Source organism: Palaemon carinicauda, chromosome 1 (genome assembly GCF_036898095.1).
Source record: "Palaemon carinicauda isolate YSFRI2023 chromosome 1, ASM3689809v2, whole genome shotgun sequence".
In the NCBI taxonomy this organism is placed as follows: Eukaryota; Metazoa; Arthropoda; class Malacostraca; order Decapoda; family Palaemonidae; genus Palaemon; species Palaemon carinicauda.
The window spans coordinates 17,045,655-17,057,681 of NC_090725.1; the positions used below are offsets into that span (position 1 = coordinate 17,045,655).

The 12,027-nt window shown below is 35.7% G+C and overlaps 1 protein-coding gene across 5 annotated transcripts in view; it reads right to left on the reverse strand.

The window, feature by feature from the left end:
• Positions 1 to 1,307: 1,307 nt before the first annotated feature.
• The window catches only part of LOC137641536 (fibrinogen- and Ig-binding protein-like), a 90,693-nt gene continuing 79,973 nt past the window's right edge, over positions 1,308 to 12,027 (reverse strand). For 2 of the 5 annotated variants that reach the window (XM_068374193.1, XM_068374190.1), the window contains exons 5-6: positions 11,456 to 11,545; positions 1,319 to 2,088 (exon numbers count right to left, since the gene is read on the reverse strand). In XM_068374193.1, the coding sequence (XP_068230294.1) occupies positions 1,768 to 2,088; positions 11,456 to 11,545 (411 nt within the window). In that variant the 3' untranslated portion in view covers positions 1,319 to 1,767. Of the gene's footprint in view, positions 2,089 to 11,455; positions 11,546 to 12,027 lie in introns of all 5 variants that reach the window. The other 3 variants (XM_068374209.1, XM_068374216.1, XM_068374199.1) reach the window with 3 other exon arrangements.

A 12,027-nucleotide genomic window follows, 5' to 3' on the forward strand; every position in this document is an offset into this window, starting at 1 on the left:
CTTCCTCTCGATCTCCTACTCCCCCAAGCTGGTTCCTCACAAGCCCTCTTCTCTCTCTCCCCACCATCTATCCTCACCACGTGCCCACACCATCTCGGTTGGGACACTATTATCGCCTCTGTAATCTTTACTATGCCTGCCATTCTTCTTATTTTATCATTTTCCAATCTTTCAAACAGTAATGTTCCCGTAATCCACCTCAGCATTCTCATTTCTGTTCTTTCCAGATTTACTTTCCCTTTTCGTCTTAGAGCCCAACATTTCCGATCCATACATGAACACTGGTCTTATTACTGTGCTCTAGATCTTGACTTTTAGCTTGATTAGTATTTTCCTATCACATACCCCTCCTGCTACCTCCCCTTCACTTCTCCATGCTGCTTTTATCTTATTTTCACTTTCAGCCCTACATCCTCCCTCCTTGCTTATAGAAGTTCCTAACTTGTTCCACCTGTTTTATAACCGAGCCTTTACTTTCATGCACGGCTTTCCTGTCCCTACTTTCCTTGAGCTCACCATAGCTCACCTCTTATCACACTTACTACTGAGCCACCCCTCTCCAAAGTCTCTGGCCACTCTACAACCCTTGTCTGTAAGTCTTTCTCATTTTCAGCGGTAATCACCAAATCCTCTACATGTAGAAACTCCCACAATTCTTTATTTCAGTTCTCTTCATTTAACCCATCTATGACCACCACAAATAAATGGGCTTAATGCTGACCCCTTGTGTAATCCAACGCTAACTGATGCTGGTGTATAAACACTTCTGAGAAAATTGTGAATGCTTTGTTATTCTAATAACATTTGATATTCCTTAAGTAATATATGAATCGTGTAGGTTGGTTTATAAAACTAAGACATCATATAATTTTTTATGGATTTTCTGATGATATATATATATATATATATATATATATATATATATATATATATATATATATATATATATATATATAGACCGTAGACGTTTTGCTGCGTCAAGGAAACATTTTTTATCTAAAAGTAAGACATATATAAATATACAATAAGAGATACCTATTACTTATATCTTCGAAGTGGCAGCTTGCTGGCTAAGCCTACACAGTGATGGGTTAGGGATCTTACTTTCACCTGTTGGTCGGGTTTGGATTTGGAAGATTATAAGGTAATAGCTCTCCATAGTGAAAATGTATAAAAAACATGTACACATGTATGTATTCATGTATGTATGTATATATATATATATATATATATATATATATATATATATATATATATATATATATATATATATATATATATATACTGTAAATATACGAGTATATCCATAATATATAATTATCTCATGTGCATACATATACATACAGACACACATATATAGTACGTTTTCATACTTAAAATATAGGGTTTTCTTGGTATTGCATTAGGGCGAAATTTTTTATTCCACAAAATCAATTGTTTTATTTCTATTAATCCAACGGTAAACAACAGAGATTTATTATACATAAATTAAAGGTTCAATAAAGATAATATATTATCAGTACCATCGGCAAATAAAAAAGGTTTCGCTATTTTTATGGTCAATTTTACAGCCAAACCACACCCTAGGTCATGAACAGGAAAGTACTGTAACTACATTTTAGGATTGTTAAAAGATGGGACACCAAGCAAACTCGCAAATTATATCCATACTAACACGCCCCTTGTGTCATGCCCGTGACCCTTCAGTGAACCAGGTCACTCGATGCCAGATGGGTCACTGGAACTATGCCTGACTAAAACTGATGTTTAGGCCGCTGGCACTGGTGGGTTCTGATTAGGCGGGGGAGCCACAGCCGCTTTACTTTCTGGCTTTGCTGCTTGCTTCGGTGCTTCGGCAGGAGCGACAGCTGCGGCTTTTGCTGCAGCTTCCGCCGCCGACTTGGCAGCTAGTTCTGCTGAAGCTTTGGCCGCCTCTGCAGCCTCGAGTTTCTTCTGCAAATCACTTATCGTATTCTGTAAGGAAGTCTTTTCAGTTTCAACATTACTGATTTTCTGATTGGCAGTGTTTAACTCGTTTTGTAGCTTCTCTGTTTCTTGTTTCAACGTGTTGACGTTCCCTTGGAGTTCCTTGAAGGAGAGAGAAAGAGAGAGAGAAGGGGAGAGGTTTTAGTTATACGTTCGGAATTTTCGCATACCTTACCACAAATTTATGGTGCTTTTTATAAAGAAAGTATGGGGCTATGCTATTGCACACTCGTTTGAATATTTCAAATTTCTAAAGATGTTTGTATAAAAAGAATTTCTGTGGATTTTTTCTTGCTGTCCTCCTTACTTAGTAGTAGCAGTAATGGTAGTCACATTATGTTTAGTTTTCGGTATAAGGAATCCCTCAGATTGCAAACAACAAATAATCAAACTCTGATAACTTTTGACCATCTTCACCGAAAATTGCTTATTGAGTGTATGCAACTCCGTAATGACAAATGATAAAACTGGACAAAATATTGCTTCCACAGTTATGTCCTTTTAATGTATCGTCAGACAACGAACGTAGCTTTAAAGAAGTCAATAAAAACCATTGCTTTCATTTATTCTTATTCTTTTGTAAAACCATAAAAACAATGACCGTTCTATTCTACGTTTCACAGACTTAAGAGCATTTCGTTGAATGAAAACTACAAAATTTACTTTCTCAAAATTTAGAGTATTGCTTAAAAGTGTGAAAACGGCAAGAAGCTGGCATTCATCATTTTCATCAGCACCCATTGCTTTTATAATAAGTAAATTCATCAACATCATCAGGTGTGGATTTTGCATATTATGATCTTACTCTAAAGATATTAAATTCAATCTTTTGCCCAACAAACCTTTCCTGGTATTGATCCACAACAGCCACCGTTATATAAAAGAAATTTACATAAAATGAAATAATTATGCACCAAAGGGGGATTGGCTAAGTAGCTTTGGTTTCCAAAGTAGTTAGTTTACTCGATATGATACCTAAAATAACCAAAAAAAGGTCTCATGGTCTGGAAACCTGTTTTCATGGATGGGAAACCAGTTTCCAGGGACCTGAACTGGAAAATGAGTCTGAAGGAAGTTGCACAACGTGCCTCAAGAATATTAATAGATTAAGAATTTTGAATAATCCTTTCCTTATCCATGTTGCCTTGGTGCATATCAATTTATAATTCCTAGATTATAATAATAGAGCAGAAATGGCACATGTAGCATCATGAATTGCTTTAGCAGCTAAGTGAAGTCTGTTCTCCAAATGCTCTAGGATCAGGAGCCCTGTTAAAAAAACCGCAATTTTAATCGGAATTTCTCCGTAAAAATATACAGTTCACAGTCGTAATTTAGTAATATACAGGCGACCATAATTTTTACCATACTTTGTTATTGAATTTTTACGGGTTGGTGACCGTAATATCACTCCTTAACGTCAATATATCCGTTTTTAAAACGGTAAACACGGCAAATTTTCAACAGTGAGGGAACCAACAATAGATGATCAACTTGAATTTAAAATGAGTGAGATATGGGATATGCAATTTATTTATCTATAAGATAACTGTGTACGGAAACCGATCACTGTAAAAGGGAAAGTTGCCTCTCCACTTCAGGAAAAGCTTGGTTAGTAATGTCGAAAATAAATCATAACAATTGTTGCTGCAAAAACTAAGACTCCCATTTCTACCTTTTTTGCGTATTTCATAAAGTAATTTTTACTTCATCCAAATCTATATTTTACAATGACGCAGGTTTAGCACCATTAAAAAAGATGTTAAGGATATGACATACTTTTGAAAATAATAATGAGCGTATTACGTTTGCTTGAACTGAACAAGGATACTAGGGAATAATGGATAATGGGGAAAAATTGACAACTGGAACTGTTAAATTCCAAAATGTGCCTTTTTTCACGAAGAACTTATATACAAAATAATTGCAGACAGCTCGATGAAGTTGAGCAATGCTGACGATGAAAGCCGCAAGAAACGACTGCAAGAAGCTGGATGCTCCTGTTTGAGCGAAAGCCGTCGATGTAGACAGAGACTCATGTCATTGAAAATTGTCCACTTTTGTTACAGATCAGGCAGACTTATAACGTTACCACAGCTTTAGACTTGCTATTAACCAGAACTGATTATGATGTAGTATGTAAAATTGTACAAGAGCTTCTTTCTTTGCATTGAATGTGACATTATTATAATGTAATTACAGGAACTTGTTGATGGCTTATTAGTTATTTTTGTTTTGCTTTTAGTTTTAGTACAATATATGTGTAATTGAAATTCATTTAGTTTGTTTAAGAGATTGTACAAAATCTATTGTATTTAATTTTGTAATTTGGACCAAATATTCTTTTGTAAAATTCAGATTATTTTGTATTGTAGTCAATAAAAATATCTATCTATCTATCTATCTATCTAACTATCTATCTATCTATCTATCTATCTAGGCTAAAAGGAAGTTTACTGGATTAATTTTGGTTAGACGAAAAAGGAAGATTAAGTCAGACCCACGATTTTGTTTTGATTAAGTTCTTATCTCTACGAAGTTTGCTTATGAAATAATACAGTACAACTTTGAACACGTCGTAAGTCAGTGATGGGGGAGAATGTAAGACGTGTACTCGCTATGTACTGGGTAGTAAAAAGAGATTGCAAATATGTCCAGTATGACATTTCTCTACCTTCCTCTATCCTATATAGTGAAAAGAGAATTAGAGAAGACTCAGCGTGGCCTTTCTCCATCTTGGCTATTATTTCTGGTCAACCTAAAACCCTACTTGGAAAAGCAGGATGGTACAAGGCCGGCCAATGGCTCAAGCAGGGAAAGTATCCCAATGAGGAAAGGAACTAGAGAAGTAACGAACTAACAAGTGAATAATAATGATAGAAATATGTTAAGATATAATCTATGAAACGAGATTTATGTCAACACATTAAACATATAAGCAGCTACAATTTTGAACTTTTGAAGTTCCACCGATTCAGCCGTCAGATTAGGAAGATCAGTCTACAACCTAGTCACAGCTAGAATAAGAATTATAGAATATTGTGTATTATTGACCTGACCCGTACAACGAAGGTAAAACTGTTAGAATCGACTGCATACCTTGAGCTACGTACTGTACGGTATAATCTGGGAAGATCTGAGTGGGAAGGATGGTCAGAATTATGAAGCAATCTTAGGTACAAAAACATAATTGAGCAACGGTGCCAGAGATTATTACCTTAATCAGGGATAAGGAATTTAGTAAATCGTCAGTTTAAGATGAGAATCAGCAGCTGAAGACCAAACAGGAGAACGTATTCAAAATGTGGTGGGATGGAAAAATGAAAAAAATTACCCAGGAAAAATGGATCACCAAAAGTCTTAAAATACTTTTTTCAATATGCCATTTTTGTGCGATTGAAAGAAGAGACCGGATGTGTTTCTCAAAAGTAAATTTTGAATCAGGAATAACATAGATTATAAATGAGTTGTAATAGTTAAAGTGACATTGTCAATGCTAAGATCTAGAAGTTGAGGGACCACTGCCCTCAACCTACCTACAATCACCATTTGAGTTCAAATTCATCCCCATAATTTGCACCAAGTACTAAAAATTATTTCATATTGACCTTTTTTAAGAGATTCAGTCATCACAGGTCTGCATTTAGGAAATTAAATTGGTGTTGCATATTCAACAAGCTTGTTCTGAAGGTCAAACCACCTATCACGCGTATGGAGTATTAAAAGTAACGAGTGGAGAACACCATCCTTGGGAACACCCAATATTACATTCCTATAGTCTCTTGGTATGGCCTTTTTTCATCCTGAATAGCGAGAGGAGACTGCAAGTATATTCGGTATGCTCTTCCTCTATTTTGGATATCAAAAGGAGATTACAAGGGGAATAGACATGCCCTTTCTCTATTCTGGATGGCAAATGGAAATTGCTAGTACACTCAATATAACCATTATCCTGGATGGTAAAAGGGAATTACTTATCGACTGGTAAAGCCTTTCTCAATACAGAATAGCAACGGTAGATTACAATTAGACTCCGTATGCCCCTTCTCTATCCTGAATAGAAAAAGGAGATTCCTAGTAGACTCAATATACCATTTCTCTCTCCAGGGTAGCAAAAAGATATTTTAAGTGGACATGTTACACCCTCTCTATATACGGGATACCGAGAAGTCATACCAAGTGTACTACCAATCTCCTTTTGTTACACAGGATAGAGAAAGGGAATAACATATCTACTTGCGATATTCTTTAGCTATCCAGATAGAGATTCAGCATACCGAGTCTAATTGGAATCTCCTTTTCCTATCCAGGATAAAGGAGGAGCATACAAAGCCTAGCTGCAATCTTCTTCTGCTATCTTGGAATAAGAAAGATTACAAGGAGACTTGGAATACCCTTTCATTATGCTGTAAGAGCAAAAAAACTTCCTTAGTAGATTTTTCTATCCTTAATAGTGCAAGAAAAGGCAGTAGATTCGGTAAAACCTTTCTCTATCCTAAATAGCAGAAGGAAATTGCAAGTAGACTCGGTAAAACCTTTTTTATACCCTAAATAGGAAACGAGATTGTCAATTAACTCTATAGTCATTTTCTCTATCTTAGATAACAAAAATAGATTCAAAGCCATGACCTTCTCTATCTGCATAACAAAAGGAGATATCTAATACACTTGGTACGACCATTCCTTATCATGGAGAGGAAATTAAGGCTACAAATCTCGCGGTAGGCTCATTTTCTATCTTTGGTAGTGAATTTAGACAATTTGTACACTCGGTATAACCTTTCTATACGCAGGATGGCAAAAGGAGATTGCAAGTACGTTCAGAACCCCCCATATATATCATGGATAATGAAAGATAACTACATATAAACGTGGTAAAAAAAAAAAAATTCTTTGGAAGTTAATTCAAGATCCCTTTTTCCCATCCTATATATTGAAGGGAGATTGCAAGTAGACTTCGTATAGGACCTTCCCTTATCCTAAAATGAAAGAGGATTGCAGGTACTCTGTCCTTTCCCAATCATAGATAGCGAGAGGAGATCGCTCATTTTGGCATCCCAGAGAGAGAAATAGCATGTCCAGTCTACTGTCAATCCCCTTTAACTATCCACAGTAGAAGAATGGCATACGAAGTATACTTATTACCTCATTTAGCTATCCAGGATGGAAAAATACGTACCAAGTTCAAATGCAATCAACTTTCACTATCCAGGATAGGGCATGGTCATGAAAAGTCTACTTTTAATCTCCTTTTAGATCCAGGATGGAGAAAGTCCTCAATGAGTCTAAATCCTGGATAGTGAAAAGAGGCTGCAAGCAGCCATGATGCACCCTTTGTCTATCCTGGATAGCAAAATGTAGATTGCAAGTAAACTTAGTAAGCCCTTTCTTTGCCGTGAAGAGTGAAATGACATAGTAGGTATATTTGGTATGCCTTTTATCTGTTCTTGATAGCGAAAGGAAATTTTTAGTGCCCTTGGTATGGCCTCTCTCTATCCAGGATAGCAAAAGATCACAAGTAGACTTCGTACATCTTTTCTCCTCCCTAGAGATCCAAAGGAGATTACATATAGACTTGGTGTACCCATTATCTCTCCTGGATAACAAAATGCGTTTTTAAGTAATCACGGCATGCCCTTACTTTATACGTGACTGTATTGATATCTAATATTATGCTGTATATTATTTACATTACGTACAGTTTATGAACATTAATGTACATTTGCTTTATGATTATTTCGTAGAAGAATGATATTTATTTCCATTTATCTTTTCCTATTACATATACTGTAAGACCACTTTTTCATTATGCATCGTGGCAACAATGTAATTATATGTGTCAACACTGCTTTTCTTTCCGCCATGTGCATATACTGTAGTAGTCAGTCGTTGTTCAGTGGTAACTGTATCGACAAGCATGGGCCTGCTCCCCGCTGCTTGTCACATTATGTCCGTTTATCTTCATTATACAAGATTTTAAAGAACCTACTAGTTTAAATTGTCACCCTCCATTACATTTATTACATGGATGTATGTGGCAGTATCACACACAGTGACAATAAAAGATATTTACACATACTTGATATACTCTTTCTCTATTCTGGAAATAGAAAAAGATAACATACAGAACCAGAATGCCCTTTTCCTTCCCTAGATAGTGAAAGGAGATTGCAAGTAGACTCTCTATGGCTTACCTGTGGCCCAGGAAGCATGAGATTGCAAGTAGAATCGATATAGCCTTTCCCTTTCCTGGATAGCAAAAGATTAGAATTATCACAGTATAGGGCATGCTGTGCCTACTTGTAATATTTTCTATATCATCGATAGAAAACCCAACTCCAGGTACACTGGGTAGGCCTTTTCTCTATTCTTGATAGTGAAAGGAGTTTGCAAGTAAACTTGATATGACACTCTCTTACCCAGTATAGCAAAATGAAATTGTCAGTAAATGTCATGCCCTTTTATATTTCAGGATATTGAGGGGAGTCTGCTATTAAATTTGGTATGCCCTTTCTCTATACTGTATAGCAAAAAAATGAGATTGAGGTTATATTCGATGAACCATTTTTCTTTCTTGGATAGCAACTAGCCTTGGTGTGCCATTTCTCTATCTTTGATCCCAAGAGGAGAGTGTTAATATATTCTGTACGAACATTTCCTATTCTGGATAGCGAAAGGAGATTGCAAGTAGACTTATAAAGTCTTTGCCTATCCAGTGAAGTGCAAGATTGCCAGTAGACGCAATACAACCTTTCTATATGCTGGATGAGTAATGTGGATTACAAATAGACTTCTTGTTCCCATTATCTATCCTGGATAAACAAAAACAGATTGCGAGTAGACTCAATACAGTAAACACATTTTTATCCTGGATGCAAAAGGAGATTGTAAGTAGACTTGGTATGTCCCTTTTGTACCTGAATATAAAATGAGATTCCATGTAGACTCACTATGGCTTCTCCCTAGCCTAGCTAGCTAAAGGAGGTTACAAGTATACTCAGTGTGCTCTTTCTCTACCCTGGACAGCAAACCCAGATTTAGAGTAAACTCTATGTCATTTCTGTATCCTGGATACCAAAGAAGATTGCAAGAAGACATGATAGTGTACCAACCGTGTTTCACACAATTGTACATAATTCCTTTTGTATATATTATGCTTGTATCTTCGCTCTTCCCTCGCACTAAAACGAACATGAAAATTCATGTCTGGTTTTTCCTCTGTAATATTGTCTGTCTTGTGAACTTGTTATGTCCTGTTGCCTTGAGGTTTTGTATATAAGGAGAGTGTTCCACAATAATATAACTCAGTCGTTTCCAACCTGCCTTTGAGTTCACACCCTTACTCGGCGCCGTCACAATAGAATCTTTCCCTACCCTGCATAGGAAAAGGAAATTATAAGTAAACCTAGTATGCCATTTCCATACTTTGGCCAATGAAAGGATATTTCAAGCAATCTTGGTATGCCATTTCCCCATCCTGGAAAGCAAAAGTAGATTTCCAGTAGACTTAATATAACCTTTCTCCATTTTAGTAAGAAAAAAAAAAGAGATTGCAATTAGACTTATTGTGCTCTTTATCTATATCCTGGATAGTCAAAACAGAATGCAAGTAGAAAATGGTGGCTTTTTTTCCTATCCTAAATAGCGAAATTAGATTACTAATAGAATCAGTATGCCCTTTTCCTATTCTGGATAATGAAAGGAGATGTTAATAGAATTTGCATGCCTTTTCTCTATCTCAGATTGTAAAAGGAGATTGCAAACAAACTCGGTGTTCTCTTTACCTATCCTGGATAGTGGAAGCAGATAGTAAGCAGACTTGGTATACTCTTTTCTATCCTAGATAGCAAATTGATTTTCTCTTTCTCAATCCTGGATAATGAAAACAGATTGAAAGTAGGCTTTCTATGTCCTTTCCCTATCCTAGATGATAAAAGTAGATTATTTTTTCCTATTATGGATAGTGGTAGGAGATTGGAAATATACTTGAGATGTCCTCTCTCTATCCTAGATAGCAGAAGGAGATCGCGAGTAGACTCAGCGTTCCCTTTATATATCCTGGGTAGTGAAAGCAGGAGCAACTCGGTAGCCCTTTCTCTATCCAGGATAGCAAGAGGATATTGAAAGGAAACTCTCTATGTCCTCTCTTTATCCTAGATGGCAAAATGATGTTTAAAGTAGAACCAGTATTCCATTTATATATCTAGGATAATGAAAGTGAGTGAGTAGAGTGAGTATGGCCTTCCTCTGTGTTATATAGAAAAAGAAGATTGCAAGTAGACTTGGTAAGCCATGTACCGCACGTGTTTCATACACCCTCAGACCTGTAACGGTTTTGATTTTCTATCTTGACGCTCGCCCTTCCCTGCACTGTTATAGACCAACTTCTGTTATCATGCTAGTTCATGATTTTTCCTGTTTGAATTTCCGTGACTTTCTTGCTCCCACATAGCTGTTTATAAACTCCATTATTGTTTAATAAAGTTTATTTGCATTCACCTCACCTCTCAGTTATCACCTAACTAGTGCCTCCGCACAGCCATTTCCCTATCATGACAATTGAAAGGACATGTTTAAATGAATCAATCCATGATTGGGAAGAAATGTAAAAGTAAAGATTATATTCCTTTAGTATTTCAATCACAATGAATATATTATAACGTTTGAAGGTGCTCGGCGACACTTGATTGACTAAGGAGCGGCGTTTTTCCATCACTTTCTGTAAGTGATTTTTGACAATATGCCACATGACTGTTTCAGGGTGCTGGCCTATGCCGTACCTATACTGTTAACTGTAACTAAAAGGGATGGTTGACTCAGATTATTTTCACGTTCCTATTTCCCTTCTCTCATCTGGTACTCCTTCCAATTACCCATAATGGCCAGTTATGTTGAAAATTTATCTTTTTAATATTTTACACCTCGTTTAGATAAACATTATCTATTAATGTGACACAACTGTGAAAACGTGGAACTATCTCGAGTAGTAGGCCTACCTCCTATTGTACTGATTATTCTCTTGTTAAATTGCTAAATAAACTATTCAATAAAACTCTTCGTATGTAGTTTTTGACTTCTTCATAAAGTATTGCCTAATCTTTCGATAGAATTTAGCCAGTATAGTTATTTTTTCTATTTCCTGTATTCAGGAAAATCTAGAGAGACGAAGGAAGAACCAAGCACTAGCTGTAATCAAAGCGATGTGTACATTCCTTCTCTACAATACAATTTTGATGTTGTTACTGTTCTCAAAATATTTCATCTTAATTGTTCATTACTTCTCTTGTAGTTTATTTATTTCCTTTCATCACTCGGTTATTTTTCAATGTAGGAGCCTTTGGGCTTATAGCATCCTGCTTTTCTAAATAGGGTTGTAGCTAAGCTTATATTAATAACAATAAACTATATTTAAACAGAACTTGAAGGGGTAATTCTAGCAGAATATTTTGAAACGGTAAAAAGTTCTCACCTCAATGTTCTTAGACATTTCATTAACCTTTGCAGCTTCAGCTTGAAGCTTCTCTACCTGCACTGCCAAATGATCTTTCTCGTCGGAGATCTGGAAGATAAAAAGGTCATTAGTACAACGTAAACTTTAAGAAACAATAAAACTGAAAGAAATTATGTCATGTGAGGAAATTATTATGCACGAGGTTAAATGGAAAAAGTTTCCTTTTAATGTAAGTTCAAACAAAAAGGAAGCAAAGTTTCTTTATAAATCAAATATTTTTACTTTCTTTAGACTGCAAAAAAAAAAAAAAAAAAAAACATTTTTACTTACCCAAAATCGAAACATTGTGCATCCTATATAAATTGAATCATAAACGTTTGGGGATGAGAGGTAAAAATATTTTACATCTATGACAAAAAATAAAATACTAAAAATATACTTATTTTCCAGAAGAGCTGAAACAAGAAACGAGATATAAAAGTTTGTCTACAAACGAGTTTGCGGAGATATGATTGTCAGTGACACCAAAAGTTATATTTCAGTTTCTTGTCAAAGTATTGAGGAATGAACATTCGATGCATCTTTACATA